Below are 19,369 nucleotides of genomic sequence, written 5' to 3'. Positions count from 1 at the left end.
TAATTCTGTCTTTCTTGCTAGTGATATTTTAATGGTGGGAAGAGACGGTGGGTGGGCTCCCGATCTAAATATTTTTACGGGGAATACGTTAATTTTAGACAGCCCAGGATTGTGGATGGTCTGATATTTCAAGCCAATAAGGCTTGATTAAGTCAAACCTTTCAAGCTTTTGCCCATATCCTATTTTGATAACAACCTGGCCCATGTGCAGAGGGGATCACTGACATAATACCGACCACACCAATATTGTGATACGTAAATATCATGTAAAATATAACGATTACAAAAATATCATTTTCCTAAACTTTTAAAGTTAAGTACAAATATTGTTTCACTGTAATTTCGTTAAAAACTTACACAAATAGTTTTCCAATATATATGTTGTTTAAAAAGGTAAATATTAACTATTTTATTAAACAATAATTTAATGTATATTAAATACATTTAAGTAACATTTAATACTATAAATATATAAATATAAACTTATGTAAACATATTCACAACTATGTGTGTCTGTATACATACATATATATATATATATATATATATACATATATATATATATACATACATACACACACATATATATATATATCACAATTAAAAATATAGTGCCCAGTATTTTTTTTTGAGCTTTTCTAATTTACTACTATAAAAAGCATAGATATATATATATATATATATACACACACACACACACACATGTATATAATATAAAAAAATCAAATGCAAAACCTAATACCCAAATTAATTTCATTTAAAAAAAAAACAAAAAGACATTTGCAGCAACATTTTTTTTAAATGATATAAATAAAAATGATACATAAATAACAAAATTAAACAAATACATGAATATTAATTATATTGAAACAATATTAAAAAAAAGTATTGAAGTCTTCGAATAATAGATATGTTATTCCCACTCTAGTCTGTGCAAAAGTAGGGTAAGCATTGGAATTCGGCGGAGTAACATTTACTATTTCTACTCTAGTCTGTGCAACAGTAGAGAAAGAACTGGATTTTGCAGGGGTAGAATTTACTATTCCCACTCCAGTCTATGCAACAGTAGGGAAAGTACTTCACTTTAAACGCATAAAGTATATTAAACCCTATTACCCTAATAAAAATATAAAACTCTTAATATCAACTTTATTAATTAACCTAAAAATTATATAGATAAAAACAATTACCATAATTATTAAATAATTTAAGAATTAACAAGTGGCAATTATTTATTCATTAATTAACTACCGCGGGCAGGGAAACATGTTTTATCCTGTCTAGTGGGAGTAAACACAATGACTGCTCCCAGCTTTTGTGGCTGTGGTGCTGGATTAGGAAGTCAGACGACTGAAGCTTGGAGTCTCTGCTTCCGTCTGGGACTCAGGGGATGACTTTTCCATCAGCAGGACACCACAGGAACATTCTCTCTTTGGTAGCCCAAGGAGCACTTAGTACAGTTGAACTTCGGTGCGGTCTCACTTTGCCAGGTCATCAGGGCAGTCCTTCGGTCCTCTTCTCCAGAACAGTCGAGATCTGAGGTATGGGGGCCAAGTGAGCCACTCTTATGCCCAGAAAGTGCCCTCAGGGGAGGCAGTGGTCACTGGTCAATGGGCTACTCGAATCCCTTCCGCTTGATAAAAACTTTCTGTTGAGTGCGTCATCTACTGCTGTGTTCTGCCCACTTTCATGATGACAGAACCCCTCTGTCGACCAGTAGAGTTTGGTAGCCCAGCCCAGGGGTATGGCCACCTCTGGCCTACACTCCCACAAAAAAAAGTCCAATAAATGTTTTTGTATCGCTGTCCCCTACGCTCTCCTGTCTTCCTAAACAAAGGAGTAGCCCCTCTTTGTGTGTTCTTGCCATTTGCCCTCCAAAGGCTGATTTCCCTTTAAAACTCACCCTTTGGGCTCACATCCTGTGTGATATTTCCTGCCACAAGAAGAGAAAATCTCCTTCCCCGGCAGGCCCTTTGCAGGCTTTCCTGGTAATTGTTAACACTTCTCCCCAAGAAGCCAGAAGGCCGTCTTAAAGACAGCCTTCTCTGTGCAACCGTAAACAGATACTGGATGCCTTGCAAAACAAAGTGGCAACGTACTAAGGTTGCTGTGAGGAAATGGGGTGTATTATATGGTGTTGTTGTGCGACCTCACCGTGTAATACACTTACACCGTTTGTTAAACCTTTGCTCAAAGCTGGGTAGCTGTGGTTCTGAGCATTCTGGCTTACACAAAGGAATATGTGTAAAGGATTTAAATAGCATAAAAACAATTGAAGAAATAATTGAGATGCTCAAGAAATCTGACATCAATTAATAAAAATAGACCAGATTTGCTTTATAATTTTCTTTTACATGAAAATGAAAAAGTGCCACTGGAGGATTCTGGAGATACAGAATTTACATCACAGCTTAGCATGGTTACTAAATTGAGGCAGTGTAAAAACGCTTTAAGACGTTTGAAGATTATTGTGCAACTCCTTGCTCAACAATGAGAATGATTCATGAATGCATATTTAGAAAAATCTAATGCTGGAGAAATTGGAAGTAATGAAAACTAATATAGGTAATTTAAACATTGCCATTTTAAAGGAGCTTCACTCAGGTGTCTGGCAGAATATAATGAAAGGGTCTTGTGAATTATACAAAGATATGCTGAGAAGAGGGTCCAAACCTTAAGATTCTGGGACGATGCATGAAAGATTATGAACATTGGGAAGGAAAATTAAAAACTAAAAAGAAGCCACTAAAAACTTTACTGAAAAATGAGGTTAGGTTACTCATTGACATGCACCTTACCATGTTTTGTACTGTATATCTGATAATTGTTTTAGGAGCAGAAAGCATGCTGTGTTCTTGAACGCATATGGTGCAACATAAAAGGCATACTTTGTATAAAAAAAACAATGAATAATTGCCACACATTAAATAATAGAAGAAAGATGAATGGGAGACATGGCCAATCATTTTTAAGCGGAGTAAAGACTGAACTTTTCACTACAAGGTTTTCAGACTACATTTTTACACCACATCAATTGTTTCAAAAGACTGTATCTTTAATGGCGTCAGTAAGACATGTTTCCCTTTCATCATGAAACAAATTCAAATATGAAATTAAATGCACTGAAAATGCAATGTTACCTGAAGGGAGTTCTGAAGGTTGTTTTGTATTTTCCACATCCAATTTAGTAGCAGGAGCCTAATTAGGGGAGACATATTTCAGACTGTAAGTATCTCTGAACTGCAAGGCATCTGAAAAAAGGTACATTGCAAAACCACACAAAAATCAGAGGAACGCATTTACCATTCTCAAAGTGGCCAGTTATGTACAATCAATGCTACTACAAAGTTCAATGGTAACTAAAACTATTTCCCCACTTCCATTATTTGTTATGCTTGACTCACTCATGTGTCGTGTTCGTAGACCAAGTACTTTCTGTTGAGTACCTTTTTTTTATTTGAGGTGATGGCAGAAGCAAAACTAGGAAGCTTTCTCTCTCCATATGAATAAATATATAAATATATTTAGATGTATGTATTACACTTTGAAGGCCGCCACTGTGTAGTTATAGATAAGTCAGAGTTTTGCTAATAACGTTGGCACACCATTTAGCAAATCTTCATGAAACGATCAAAAAACAAAAAGGTTCTTCCACATCCACTCTTTCCTGGAAAGTTTTAAGATGACTTGTCAATCGAGGGCCACGAAAAAGGGAGGGTCCAAAACATTGATTTCCTGTGTAAATTCCAATAGCAAATACTCGGACCAGATTTACACAAAATTTGGCAGAAATGTAGAACTTTACCAAGATGGATTGCTTTTCATTATTTGGAGTAAATCCCTTCAGTTGTTTTTGAGAAATTTGTTTAGAAAATCATGAAGGGATTAAAAAGAAATCGGTCTGTTGGTGTCCAGATATGAGTGAATTGGCAGCTTTAAAGGGACTAGTCAATCCTGACTGACCACAACCTGAACAAAATATTGTGGCCATGTATTACACAACCTGGGTCCTGCATTGTGAAAATAAAGTTCAAAACTATATAGGGGGCACAGTGACAACATGTTATGGCAGTCGTTACAGGACTTCAGGTCATGGGCCCCACTGAAATGCATTGTAATGAATGGCAGGTTTTGAGGGTTACAAAAAGGAACACATATAAAGGGTGATAACAGATCTTACTGACACTATAAATCATTTCCTGGTGGTAAAATAGTAATTTTAGGAATGTTGGTGTGTTCTAAGGTGATTTTACTCTGTGAAAAATGCCGATCCTCTGCTGGGATTTAATTAATTTTTAAGGAGAAATATTTTGTCTCATGACTTTCCCATGGCAGTTATGAAAGGTGCTCCAGAAGCGAAAATGAGACCACGTTTTCTATAAATTCACATTATCTTCCTTAGTCACGTGAGAATTCAGGCTAATATTCTGGGTTAACCATGTGCTCCGATAGCAGCAGGAGTCTGTCAGTTGATTCCTCAGTGCTCCAGCACAGCTCCACACAGTGTACCAAAGAACAACTAGAGCACCAGCATTCTGTATTCATGATAGAAGTGTGGCACACTTGAAGCTATCTTGATTGATTAATAGCTGTAAAACGTAAAGAACTTTCTTTAGAAATGAACAAAATAAGGAGGCACATTATGTAATAGCAATTGTGGGTAGTGTTCTAGAAAGTTAAAAAGAGAACACATCTTTTATGAGTTCTCAAATGCATTTCTAATCCGTGTAAGTAAAACATTCTGACATGCAGACTGAAACGTAAATGTAAATGTAAATGTAAATGTATTGGCGTTTATATAGCGCACTACTTACCCGTAGGGTCCCAAGGCGCTTCGACCGCTGCGAAACCCTTCCTGGCTTCCCTGAGAGATGGTCCCTTAATGGGTATCTCCAGGGTGAGACCAGGCATCCCCGGCGGTCTGGTGGGGCCGTTAGTGAAGATGAGGCAAGCTAATGCCCAGAGTTGCCGAGTGTGATCGCTGATCAGAGTGGGCACCGAGGCGAGAGAATTATCGAGTCCGCTGACCCTGGTCCAGAAACCTGCCGCGCTGGGAATCGAACCCTGGTCCCGGACCGTCTTCTGCTTCCGGGTCTGCCGCCTCTAACCAGTGAGCCACACTACTTCATTCTCGGGTCTGCCGCCTCTAACCAGTGAGCCACACTACTTCATAACATAACATACTTTCAAAACAAGCATCAGCCTGCCAGATAAATCCCCAGTGTTCTACTGCAGCCTCACACAGTGTTCTAATGAACCAGAACCACAAGAGTATTTATGACAGAAGTGTGGTACAACGGAAGCCATCTTGATGGATTCAAAGTTGGAAAACTTAAAGGAGCTCTTTTTGAAATAAACAAAATGAGGGCATATTTGTGTCCAAAGAATTATGGTTAGTGTTCTAGAAAGGTAAAATGAGGACAATCAGGTGGCACAGGCTGTCCAACAGGCCGTAGAGGGCAGGAGAGAGGGGGCTGGAGAATGCACGAAGACAATGGAGGGGAAGGGGGCAGGAGCAACAAGCCTACCAGGCAGGGAAGGTAGAGGAAGCATAGCGGGCATGCAGGAGGACGCACGGACATACACACTAAGAACGGAGGGTGGGGGCAGCAAGCTTACCACGGAGGGCAGGCAGCAAATGGAACATTGAGGCTATGGGGTTGGGGGTAGAGCACTCACACAGAAAAATGGAAGGCATGGGGAAGGGTTGCAGTGACAGTAACAGACCATGAATGGCAGGCCATCGTGGCTAGGGTCAGCAGGCTGACCACAAAGGGCACAAGGTGGGAGGGAGCATTGTGCTCGAGTAGCAAACTGACCATGGAGGGCAGGCTAGCAGGGACAGCACAACAGGCTGCAGAGGGCAGGAAGGAGAAGGCAGGGGTGCGCACACACACACACACACACACACACACACACACACACAGACACAGAGGACAGGGTGTAGTTGCAGGGGCAACAAACCGACCATTCAAGGCACGTAGTCAGGGTAAGCGGGACAGGCCATGGAGGGAAGGGAGAGTGGGCGGCAGCACTCACATGGAGAAGGGAGGTCAGAAAGCAGACCACGGAGAGGATGAATAGGGGCACAAGCTTAATGCAGACAGCATGCAAGAAGGGGCAGGAACACGCAGACGGAGCACATAAAGGAGGGAGGAAGGAAGGTGGAGCAAGCTGATCACGGAGGGCAGGCTGGCCTAGGCAGGGGCAGCACACAGGACTACCGGTGGCAGGAAATACATACTTACAAAGAATGGTGGTCAGGGGGAAAGTGGCAGCAAGCTGACCATGGAGGGGAGGCCGGCAAAGGAAGCACAATGTACAAAAGAATGCAGAAGAGAGAGGACTGGGGCAGGCACACACACAATGGATGGCAGCAAGCTGATCACGGAGGATAAGCTGGCAGGAGCAGCAACATGACCACAGAAAGCAAACAGGAGGAGCTGTGGGAGGGGGCAGGGCATGCAAATGGTGAATGGAGGGCAGGCGAGAGTGGGCAGGGGCAGTAAGCTGACCACGGAGGGCAAGACAGCATAGGCTGGGGCAGCAAAACAGAAAACGGAGGCCAGGAGACAGGGGCAAAGGCACAGAACAGAATCCAGGGGGCAGGGGAGGCAAACTTACCACAGAGGGCAGGCTGCTGTGGCTTGGCCACATGCAGGGGGGTGGTGGGGGCCCTGGTCCAAATCAAAAGTTAAAGAGACATTATTGTTAGATAGTTAGGTATGGTAATATGATCTTTCATTACAAACATCTGAGAAAGTCATTAAAGTGACGTTATAATTTGGTATTTAAAAGGAGTTAAAACTAATGTTTATAAATCAAAACAAATACTGAAATTCGCCAGTTATAGTTATGTGAACTTACTATAACTTGTGCCCGGGCATGCACTGCTTATGACCCAATTTATTACATCCCTCGTGACATGTTAAATTACATTATTGAGGATATCTCAAATGTTCTAACTGATTACATCAATGATGTCCTCATCCCATTAATGGGACAGTTTGCTCTACGCTTTTCGTTCTGAGAAGGTATTCAGGGTACTACATCTAAAGCTAATTTATTATAACCTCTATGGGTGTAATCTTACTTAATATGCAGAACATGAAACATTCTTATTATACTGGTGCTTAAAAACGTAATGCCTCTTTGGACTTTAATGCAACCAGCAAGAGAAAACGTACACAAAATGACCCACAAGTGTAAATTACCTTAGTGAACTGCCCAGGTAATGACCATGTAGACATTAGTACGTACAGCAATTGAGTAAAACTTGAATACCGGGTCAAAAGAGTGTCTGATGATTACCTACCACTAGAAAAGTAGGTTTCGTCTGCAATAACCCCCCACTTTTTGCCAGACTTCTGATGCACTTTGACTGAGTATTCACTGGGTCCCTGTCAATCAGCTTCCCAGTACCTGTTGTTTTTTCCTTAACTGTACCAATGTTTCCACAATTGGCACACCTTTGGGTCACATCTAAATCCTTAGTAAAAGTTGCCAGTGGTACTAAGGGTCTGGTGACTCGAGATGGTCCCTTAGGGCAGCAGCATGGATTGTGCCTTCCCAAAGGTTACCACACCAAAACACATACAGGCTGCCATTTGCAGGTTATGTGTTGGGGAGGGAATAAATTAAAGGAGTCGACATCGCACACCTGCCTGGGTGCCATGCCTACCCACCACTGCCTGTGGCATAGGCATGTCACCCCTGTAAGAGGTCTTATAACCCTAAAGAAGGGTGCACTATATCACAGGTGAGGGCATAGCAGCATGAGCAGTATGCCCCTAAAGTGTCTGAGCCCATTCTTGGACACTGTAAGTGCAGTGAAGCCATTTTGAGGACATTGGCTAGGACTTTGTCAACACAAAGTCCCCACCTCCATGATGGCTTCACTGAAGACTGAGAAGTTTGGTATCAAACTTCTCAGCATAATAAACCCACCCTGATGCCAGTATTGGATGTATTAAAAAATGCACACAGAGGGTATCTTAGAGATGCCTGCTGAAAAACGACCAACTACTAGTGTATTGGCTGACTAGCCGTAGCCCACTTCTTTTAGGGTTTCGACCGGTCACGAGAGCTTGGAGGTTCCCATGTGGTGCTTTAATCCTTTGTCCCTGGAGGATACGTGCTTCAGAGACTCACTGGGTACTGTTATGACTGAATATTTCTCTCACTAACACGGTTCCGCATCGTTCGGCCTCCTGGAGTGGGAGGCATTTAAGGTGGTGGTGCGAGGCCACTGTCTAGGGCACGAGTCTCCAACAAGTCGATCGTAAGCTACCAGCAGGTCACCTGTCTTGGAGGAGCTGGCTACCATTTCCTTGAGACCGTTAGCATGCAGCTGCCTCACTGCAGATGCTGTGTTTTTAAACTCTGTGCTCTGGTCCTATGATGCAGTGAAAGGTGACAGGAACAGCAGCTACCCCAGCCTCTCCATAAAATAAAACAATTCTGCTGCCTCGGAGAGAAGCCTGACCATAAAGGAACGTCTTAGATTGAGCACACTGTTTGACAACTTTAACCCCAACATATGTAGCCTTTCTGAACTTGTATTGCATTAACATCATTGTAAAATATTTGGAGGATTATAATACTTCCTAAAAACACGTACCTCACAGTTGCACCACGTTATTTTCTTTTACTTCATCTTTTAATCTTTATTTCTTTCTTCTTTATATTCCTTTATTTCTAACTCTCCTTTTTTTCTTAAGAGTGTTTCATTTCCTAAAACAAACTCTTTGTTTATGAACTTGTGTTTTATTTTTGCCGCAAAAATATACCCATGGACTTGGCTATGACTGAAGAAACATATTTACTAGTAGAGTCCTACAAAGCCTTCATGCACTCATTTATTTATGGTCATAGTTATGTTATGTTATGTTAAAATAGTCTTATAGAGCGCAAAGCTACTCAAAGAGTGTCCCGGCGCTAAGACAGAAAAAACCCAAAAGCTAAAAGCACAAAAGAAAAGTAAAGTGAAAACGAGAAAACAAAAAAGGAAGAAGAGACAATTAGGCTGTTTGTTCAAACAATTTACAAAAGGGGGGTGGTGATGAACAGAGTGTCTGAGTTAAACAGACCACTCTTACCCAGTCCAAAGATCAGGGCTTGATCCATCACCGTTATTTATCTCACTGCCCCATCCCAGCTCAGAACCTGGCTATATGCAAATCAGTCTGTCCCTGGCCCAGCGCATCATGGGAACAGGGCAGACTAAACTACCAAGCCAATTCTTCACCAGAAAGGAGACAAGCTACCGGGGACCGGTTTCTGGCATTTCAGCCTTCTTCGGCCCGGCTTGCTTGAATCCTGATGGAGCAGTGAGAAAGGGACTCATGTCTGAGTATACCCTGCCACACCTATAGTGGCCAAAAACGATTTACAAAAGGGGGTGGTGATGAACAGAGTGTCTGAGTTAAACAGACCACTCTTACCCAGTCCAAAGATCAGGGCTTGATCCATCACCGTTATTTATCTCACTGCCCCATCCCAGCTCAGAACCTGGCTATATGCAAATCAGTCTGTCCCTGGCCCAGCGCATCATGGGAACAGGGCAGACTAAACTACCAAGCCAATTCTTCACCAGAAAGGAGACAAACTACCGGGGACCGGTTTCTGGCATTTCAGCCTTCTTCGGCCCGGCTTGCTTGAATCCTGATGGAGCAGTGAGAAAGGGACTCATGTCCGAGTATACCCTGCCACACCTATAGTGGCCAAAAACGATTTACAAAAGGGGGTGGTGATGAACAGAGTGTCTGAGTTAAACAGACCACTCTTACCCAGTCCAAAGATCAGGGCTTGATCCATCACCGTTATTTATCTCACTGCCCCATCCCAGCTCAGAACCTGGCTATATGCAAATCAGTCTGTCCCTGGCCCAGCGCATCATGGGAACAGGGCAGACTAAACTACCAAGCCAATTCTTCACCAGAAAGGAGACAAGCTACCGGGGACCGGTTTCTGGCATTTCAGCCTTCTTCGGCCCGGCTTGCTTGAATCCTGATGGAGCAGTGAGAAAGGGACTCATGTCTGAGTATACCCTGCCACACCTATAGTGGCCAAAAACGATTTACAAAAGGGGGTGGTGATGAACAGAGTGTCTGAGTTAAACAGACCACTCTTACCCAGTCCAAAGATCAGGGCTTGATCCATCACCGTTATTTATCTCACTGCCCCATCCCAGCTCAGAACCTGGCTATATGCAAATCAGTCTGTCCCTGGCCCAGCGCATCATGGGAACAGGGCAGACTAAACTACCAAGCCAATTCTTCACCAGAAAGGAGACAAGCTACCGGGGACCAAACAGCCAGGTCTTCAGTTGCTTTCGGAAGGTCGACAGATCGGTGGTTTGCCTAAGTGAAAGGTGAAGTGTTATATTCTCACTTCTTGGAATTTCCCTTTTAATTCTTCCCTGTATATATTTCCCTTTTAATAGAACCTTTGTCCAATGTTGCACATGCACACCATTCAGGTAGTTCCATTTAGAATTGTTATGATCTAAAAAGGTTATACTGAATCTGGGAGTTTGGAAGATTGGAAGTACTGTGCTGCAGCTGAATAAATCCTGGACTTTTAATATACCATTTGGATTCTGCTTTATTTATTACAAATTGGCGACGAGGGTGACCAGTACCTACTACTTCTATATTAGCAGCACAGGAGTGGTACAAAACTGGAAATTGGGAATTTGGTGGAGTATTTGCTGTGTTTACCCATTTCCAGAAGCTTTGGATTGTGGATTTACTTCTCAAAGTACTTGGATTTGCCTTCAAAAGCTATCGTTTTGGAGTGTGACCTGTGTCTACAAGGATACAAGGAAAGATCCGTTTCTACACCTATTTTACTGGAACTACGTAAGGTTTTATGAACTTTTAACAAACTTGAATGACAACCGCTATCACCGTTTTTTCTGTCATTGCATTACGTGAAAACTGCTTAAACCTTGAAAACTACGATCTTTGTAAGTGTTTCCATGAATTTTTACAGCTTTTAAACAAATACATCGTATCGCGTTTACCTTTGAAAACGGCACGCGAGTAAGTATTCTGTTTTCCCTTCCGTGCGCTGCTAGCGTACCCATGGAAACGAAGAAACAAAACGCATAACGTAATGCGTGCTGTACCCATGGAAACGAAGAAACAAAACGCATGACGTAATGCGCAACGTCTACGCGGCGGCCATATTTGTTTACAATTTGAAGTTCACGGACGCTGCGACGAAGCTGAGCGCGTCTGCCTGAGAGAATTTGCAACACATTTGGGAAGTCATTCTTTCACCACGCGGCTCACTAAACGTACTTGTGCCACGTATTACAACTTTTGAACAACGAAGGCACTACGATTGAAGGTACTTTTTGACTGATTTCGAGGAGATTACTACACATTGAAATATCACTCTGATGCAGATTTCATTGGATATGCGCTGATGTACACAGCTGGTGTACTCATTGACTAACTTATATCTTATATAACAGTTAGTGTTTCATTTTATTGTGTTTCAATTGTTTAAACTATTTACATTTAATACTTAAATATGCAGTTTGATCCCCCTTCAAAATTCTTACAAAGCAAAGGCGATCCTCCAATCCCGTGGAACAGATGGAAGGAGGAGTTTATGACTTATCTAAAAGCTATTGATGGGGAAAGGATGGGGAATGAAAGGAAGAAAAATATTTTCTTACATTGCCTGGGATCTGAAGGGCAGGCAATTTTCAGAAATTTACCACCCATTCCTGGTGATAATGGGGTTTTTGATGAAGCCATGCTTCGTGTTGAAACACGTTTTAAACCCACCACTAGCCTAGCTTTAAATCGATATAAGTTTTATACCAGAACGCAAAAAGAAAATGAATCTTTTGATGATTTTCTGACTGGTTTGAGAGCTTTAGTCATGCCATGTAATTTTGGTAATATGACAGATGAAATGCTTAGAGATAATATAATTGTGAATGTTAAATGCAAGAAAACACAAGAACAGTTGTGGATTGTAGGAAATCCAACGCTGTTGGAGTGTATTTCTACTGCTAAAGCCTTTGAGCAGTCTAACAAATGGATGAAGACGATTGAAGAAACAAGCAGTAAGAGTGGTAAGAGTGACAAGCTAACTGAAGAAGTATGTGCTATGAACAATTTTGGAAGAAGTCCCCAAAATCATAAGTTTGGACCACGTAACCGCATTGTTTGTTTTAGATGTGGGAGTTATAATCATGTTGCTATGTTCAAATTTTGTCCTGCTTTAGGCAAGGAGTGCAACAAGTGTGGAAAAATAGGTCATTTTTCCAACTCTTGTAGAGAAGACAAAAAGAAGGGTGGGGATAAAGGAAATTATTTCAAGAAAAAGGAAGTCTCTTGTGTGAGAGATGAAACAGACTATGATTCAAGTCTGGTTAGATATGAACATGCTGTGTCTGATGAATCTAACAGAGTAAGTGGGATGATTGTGTCCATTATTAGCATAAGTTTACTTGAGGAGGATTACTTGGAGTCCCCAAAATGTGTTGTTAGGTTTAAAGGAATAGAGTTAGAGTTGATGGCTGATTCTGGGTCTCCTTGGACTATCATAACTGAAAAGTATTTTGATGAGAAGTACAGGAACATAATTTCTAAAAGCGAATTGTGTCCTCCTGACATTATGGCAAAAGGTTTCAATGAATCAAGTATTGATTTTATAGGATATATTGCCTCCATGATTTATTTTAAAGATCAATCTGCATATATTAAACTGTATGTGGCTGTGAAGGGAGTGAATGTGTTGGGGTGGCGGGATCAATTCAGACTTCACATTACGTTGAATCCACGCAACAAAGATCCTGTCATGGTGTCATATGATGGTGATATGTCAGAGGATAAAGTCAGATCTGTTGAAGAGAGTAATGTTTGGAAGACTCTTTCTGATGAGTTTCCTAGTGTGTTTTCGGACAAATTGGGTAGATTAAGTGGGTTCACCCATGTTATCAAGCTTAAACAACGAGCCATACCGGTGGTACAAAAACTTAGGCCTGTACCACTTAATGTCAGAGAAGAATTAAGTGATGCACTGAATGACATGTTAAAGAATGATGTCATAGAAGAAATAGAGTCATCCGAATGGGTTTCGCCAATGGTTTTGGCACGCAAACCTGATAAATCTTTGAGGTTGTGCATAGATTTGAGGGCACTCAATGCCAACATAGTGGTAGACTGTCATCCTTTGCCAAATATCAACGAGGTCGTGAGTATGCTGGGAGGTGGTATGGTATTTTCCACGTTGGATTTGAGATCGGCGTATCATCAGGTGGTGTTAGCTGAGGAGTCACGCCATCTCACAGCTTTTATCACACCTCAGGGTTTGTTTCAGTTCAAACGGATGCCGTTCGGTTTGGCATCGGCAGCCTCCGTTTTTCAGAGGTCTATGTACCATATATTTAAGGACATGAGTGAGTACGTGAAGTGTTTCCAAGACGATATCTTGGTTTTCTCCAAAGATGACGAAATACACATGGAGCATTTGAGGAATGTGTGCAAGATGCTAGATAAGTTTGGACTTACCATTAAGAGTAAGAAGTGTAAGTTGTTTAAAAAAACTATAGAATATTTGGGACACACTATTTCTGGTAAGGGTGTTGCTCCTAAAAGATCCTTAGTGGATGCTATCTTAAAGGCTCCTGCACCAGATTGTAAGGATAAGTTGTTGTCGTTCCTAGGACTGTGCGAATATTACAGTAAGTTTATTGCAAATTTTGCTACAAAGATGGAACCGTTAAGGGAGTTGACAAGGAAGGAGGTGGAATTTTTGTGGGGATCAAAACAGCAGGATGCTTTCGAAAGTGTCAAGCTCGATATGGTGTCAGCACCAACTTTAAGGCCATTTTGTTTGAATAAAATTTGCATTTTGACAGTGGATGCCAGTCTTTATGGTTTAGGTTGTGTACTTTCTCAACGTTCTGGAAAGGAAGATTGGAATGTTGCGTTTGCGTCCAGATCATTGAATCAAACTGAAAGACGGTATGCGGTCATAGAGAAAGAATTGTTGGGATGTGTATGGGGTGTTGAGCATTTCCGTAATTACATCTGGGGTGCAAGGTTCCTCATACGCACTGATCACAAGCCATTGGTGAGCATTTTATCACCTGGTGGAGGTTTAAATGCAACAGCTCGCATTGCAAGATTGATGTCACGTTTGCAAGAATATAGTTTCGACATTGAATATGTGCCGGGGAAGTTGAATGTTACTGCAGACTGTTTGTCTAGGTTGCCCTGTACTAGTTCTGGGATTGATGAAGATACAGAAGTAGTAACCAGCATTTCTGAAATGTTTCCAGAAAAATACAAAGTCATATCGGAGGATATGTGGAAGAGAAGTATGGATGAGGATGATTTGCTGTGTAAGGTCAGAGACTATGTGAGGTTGGGATGGCCTTCCAAAGAACGTGTTCCTTCTGAGATCACGCCTTTCTACAACGTTGCTGATGAATTGGCCATTGAGGGAGATCTTTTGTTCAGAGCTGGCAAATGTATTCCACCGGTGGCTATTAGAAGTGTGATTTTACAAATGAGTCATGAGTGCCATATGGGAATGTCTTCTATGAAAAGACTTATTAGGTCAAATTTTTGGTGGCCAGGGGTTGATAGAGTAGTGGATAAATTTGTCAGGGAATGTCCCGAGTGCATTGAAAGTGATAAATCGTGTAAGTGTGATCCAGCACCTTTAGTTCCTGTAAAGTGGCCAGATCATCCGTGGCAAAAGTTAGGAATTGATATAGCTGGTCCTTTCAATTTTTTACCACAGGAATGTAGATTTGCCATTGTTGCTGTAGATTATCACTCAAAGTGGCCAGAGGTCAAACTAGTGCCTCATCCAAATACTGAAAGTGTTATTCTGTTTTTAAAGGAGATCTTTTCCAGAGAAGGTTCTCCGGAGTGTATTGTATCCGATAATGGGGTACAGTTCAAGTCCTCTCTCATGTTGGAGTTCTTGAGCACATATGGCATCAAGCACTGTACCACAGCCCTCTATGAACCACAAGGTAATGGTCTAGTGGAGAGGTATAATAGAGTCCTCAAGGAAGATCTGGTTTGGGCCCGCAAATCAGGAGGTCTGTGGAAAGATAAGTTGAGAGAAAAATTATGGTTATACCGTATTACGCCTCATGCCACTACTGAAGTCTCTCCTTTCCGTTTACTAAAAGGTAGAGACCCTGTTTCAGGATTATGTCCTTGGTGGTTTAAGAAAAGTAGTAGCCAACAAATGACTGATGTGAACATTAAGGATGTGGCTAAAAAAGTGGAGCTCAAACAAGACAAGTACAAATGTAATTATGATTCTAGGATGAAAGTTAGACAACCAGCATTCATGGTTGGTGATGTTGTCAGGATTCGAAAACCAGGGTTTGTTGCCAAAGGAGAGAACAAATTTGGTAAGCCAATGAAAGTTATGCGTGTCTATCATAATAGTGTTGTTACTCAGGATGGAAAAAGATGGAATGTCAGAAGAGTTTCGAAATGTGTACCATAGTTTATATTGGTTGATTCTTTACATATGCTTCTTTATGTTTGAATGCATTTCTTTTTCTTTAAGGGGGGAAATGTGTTATATTCTCACTTCTTGGAATTTCCCTTTTAATTCTTCCCTGTATATATTTCCGTTTTAATAGAACCTTTGTCCAATGTTGCACATGCACACCATTCAGGTAGTTCCATTTAGAATTGTTATGATCTAAAAAGGTTATACTGAATCTGGGAGTTTGGAAGATTGGAAGTACTGTGCTGCAGCTGAATAAATCCTGGACTTTTAATATACCATTTGGATTCTGCTTTATTTATTACATGAAGCTTATTCCAAAGTCCTGCCACCTTGCACTTGAAAAGAGCGGCCTCCTTTACGGACCCTGCAATACTTTGGGATGAACATAAGATGTTGTTGGGCGGATCTGAGAGATCCAACCGGTTCATAACCAGCGACTCTTCTGCAGATGTACTTTGCTCCGAGGCCATGCAAAGCCTTGAAGACCAGAACCATCACCTTAAAACAAATTCTACTGCGAAGGGGCAGCCAGTGCAAGTTTCTGATGTGATGGGAGATCCGGTCTCTAAGCCCAAGACTCAGAATAGCCCGGGCTGCCGCGTTCTGTACCACCTGCATTCTGTTTAATAAGTACTCCGGAAGGCCCAAATTATGGGTGAAATGTTAAGAAATAACTTTCTTATTTAGTTTGAGTGTGCCTGTATGTGTCTTGGAGTGCATGGGCATTTATTTCCAAAGCAGTGAAATGTCAAGGGCCGGCCTTGCGAATAACTTTTCTATCAAATTTCAACAAAAAGTAAACATTATTCTTAATCTTTAGGCTTAAAGGCATTGCCTGTATCTGTATCTCTAGAAGTCTCTGGAAATCTTTCAGGCTCGATCTAGCATAACAGGCATAATCTCATCCCCTCTATTTCATGACAAAAAGTGACATTAGCCTTTCAAAAATCTAAGCAAAAAGCTCCTTGAGGACCATACAGAGTGCAGCTTTTATGCTATTAATAATTGAGCTCCCTGCAAAGAACTGAATGTTCAACTGCCAATATTTAAAGTATAATAACTAGGCAGGAGCTCCATTCGGGTTTATTTGATCAGAAGTAGCTATCACTGTTGAAAAGATTGGATAGCCCTGGTCTAGGGCACTCGTTCTGAATGCAGAGGGAGCTCAATACAGAACTCAATTTGTTGAATGGGAAACTCCATGACCTACACCTGTACTGGACACCTATTAAATGATCTCCAGATGCACAGGACAGCTATTTTTTGTATTGTTGAATTTTTGAATTTTGAATTCTGAATCTCCAAGTTGCCTAAATCCACTTTCTTCTGCCTCTGAGATTAACTGAATTAAAAGAAGAATGTACACATTGCTCTGAGCCTCACACCAATAACAAGGGTAATAAAAGAGCAACGGTCTATCCTCTATTAGTGACAGCCATCCTAGTTTGGTCTACACTACCCCACATACTAGATGATTGCGATCGCCTTTAATTGACAGGCCAATCGCACTTTGCTTACTAGAATCACCCACCCGCCCTTTACAGATTAACAATGCCCTCCCTCACGCATCCCCCAATTTCGCAGGATGCTCCTATCACTAGGCACGGCCCAAACTCTTGGACCATCCTCTATCCCCCACACCTCTCCAAAAATGCCAAGAAAAACTTTAAGCACAAACTACTAATTCTTCACCAAGAAACGCTATTCGTAGATAACTACCGCAGTCTCAACTCTATCATAAAAACCAACTATATCTTCTACTCCAAGCGCCCCTCTTAATGGAAAAGCACCTTCCTTCACCACCTCCCTATCACAAAGTCATGCAAAATCCCATATGGCTTAAAACTATCTACCTCCCCTTCCCCTACTTTTCGTGGCGAAATAGACATCTCCATTTTCAAGTCAGGAAACATCATCATTCAAGCCTCAGAAAAACATCTCACCATCTTTAAACTCCATTTCAGCGCCTTAACTTACAACTCTCGATACCATCCTCTGACTCATCACCCTCTCATTCACTATCTGACCCCTCGCCTCCTCTTTCACCTACTCGTTCCCTCCCTCCTACAGACTGTGAAAACACCATGGAAGTCTCCCAAGCACTGACTCTCAATCTTTCCCATAACTTAACAACTGCCCCTCCTAGTCACTGCTGCCTGCTTCCCTAAAATCAGGATGATTAAAAAATTCATTAACTATCTTCCCAGCAACACTAGGAAAACAATAGTCCAGGCTTTAATTACTTCTCACCTGGATTATGCTAACGGCCTCTATCTCGGACTCACTTCGGGCCTGAGCCATAGACTACAAATAGTTCAAAATGCCGCTGTTCGGCTAGTCTGTGGCATCTCTCCCCGAGAACATATATCACCTTACCGGCGGAGGCTGCACTGGCTGCCGATCCATAAAAGGGCAGAGTTTAAAGTGTTGACTCTGGCCCATCGGGCAATAAAAGGAAGCGGATCTGCCTATCTTTCGTCCTGTCTTCATCCCTATAGCAATGTTAGAAACCTTCGTTCCAATTCTAAATTATTGCTGACCACACCCAGATTTAAAAAAGTTCCCTCTGAGGGCAGAACTTTCCAGGTGTGTGCCTCTTCTCAATGGAACAAACTTCCTATCTCCCTCCGTAAAATCCAGGAAGAGTTACATTTCCGTAAAGCCCTTAAAACATTTCTCTTCTGCTAAATCCTTCTGGACTAGGCCTAGTATTCTAAGCATCAGCGCTGGGGCACCCCGTTGGGGTAGCTGCGCGCTATACAAAACACACAAATAATAATAATAATAATATTTATTTATTATTTATTTTATAATAATAATAAGAAGAAGAAAATAATTGATTCACCAACTGACTTCGCATCCATCCATACTCTCTCTCCCCTGCTTGTGACTCCAACATCTTACAGCAGTCCCCCCCTTCTATCAGCCTCCCTATCGCAATCGGACTATACGCCTCCTGTCACCTACTCTAACTGACTTTGAAAACATCACGGAGGTCTCCCAAACACAGATTCCCAGTCTATCCCCTACCTTAACTACGGTCCCTCCTAATGATTCACCAACTGCCTACACAACCACCCTTACTCTCTCTCCTATTGAGGCTCCAACATCTCACAGCAGCCCCCCTTCCTATATTCTTCTTCCTCCCAGCCCCCTCAATTTGACCTCCCTCCGACTCCAGCACCTGCTCGAACTTCTTCCCCTCTAGCTGACCTTTCTCTTCTTAACCAGGAGGTCCACTTTCCTCACTTCCACCGAGCTCCCTTCCCTTCTCCTGACTCTCTTGTGCCCCCATTGATTGACTCATCCCACTTCACCTCCCTCCTTTCAGCCATAAATCAAAACTCTCCTCAACACCCCCCACCCGGGCTCCCTTCCCTCCCTCTCCCCAGGCCTCTCGTCTTGACTAACATAAATCATCCTCCAAGTCCCCCTGAACTCGCATCCCCCATGCCCTTCTCCCTTATTCCCTAGACGCTTTTTTACATAGAACTCCATCTCGCTTACCTATCGTTTGAACTCTGCTCTCTCAGAAAATATGTTAACTCCCACTCCTCACTTAACAGCCCCAAACCTTATAGTCCCCTGTGCACTGATCAAAACTACCCTACATTCACCCAGCAACAGGATACTACTCCCCTCAGTAACGATACACTCAGAACCCTCTGCGCCCCGACCCTCCCCCGCCTCTGATCTCCCTGACACCTGTAATCCTTACCCCCCCCCCCCTGCTCTTTATCTCCCGACCCTTTGAACCCACAGGCTCCTATCTCCGTGATCCTTGGTACTAACAGAATTCCAACTTCACCAAGACTTCCCCAGCAATTGACCACAATCCACCCCTGCCCTCCCCCTACAA

General features: G+C 42.1%; 1 protein-coding gene across 2 annotated transcripts in view; it reads right to left on the bottom strand.

The window, feature by feature from the left end:
* Window positions 1-19,369, bottom strand: part of LOC147698808 (E3 ubiquitin-protein ligase TTC3-like) — a 1,930,429-nt gene that overhangs the window by 1,347,188 nt on the left and 563,872 nt on the right. For both annotated transcript variants that reach the window (XR_015299370.1, XM_086935404.1), the window contains exon 15: window positions 3,141-3,198. Coding sequence is in view for 1 of the 2 variants with exons in the window: in XM_086935404.1 (XP_086791530.1) it covers window positions 3,141-3,198 (58 nt within the window). In the remaining variant the exon portion in view is untranslated. The remainder of the gene's footprint in view (window positions 1-3,140; window positions 3,199-19,369) is intronic.

This window comes from Lissotriton vulgaris, chromosome 8, assembly GCF_964263255.1.
Source record: "Lissotriton vulgaris chromosome 8, aLisVul1.2, whole genome shotgun sequence".
Classification (NCBI taxonomy): domain Eukaryota; kingdom Metazoa; phylum Chordata; class Amphibia; order Caudata; family Salamandridae; genus Lissotriton; species Lissotriton vulgaris.
The sequence above is the reverse complement of the archived record's forward strand: the minus strand, read 5'-3'. Positions and strand labels throughout refer to the sequence as shown.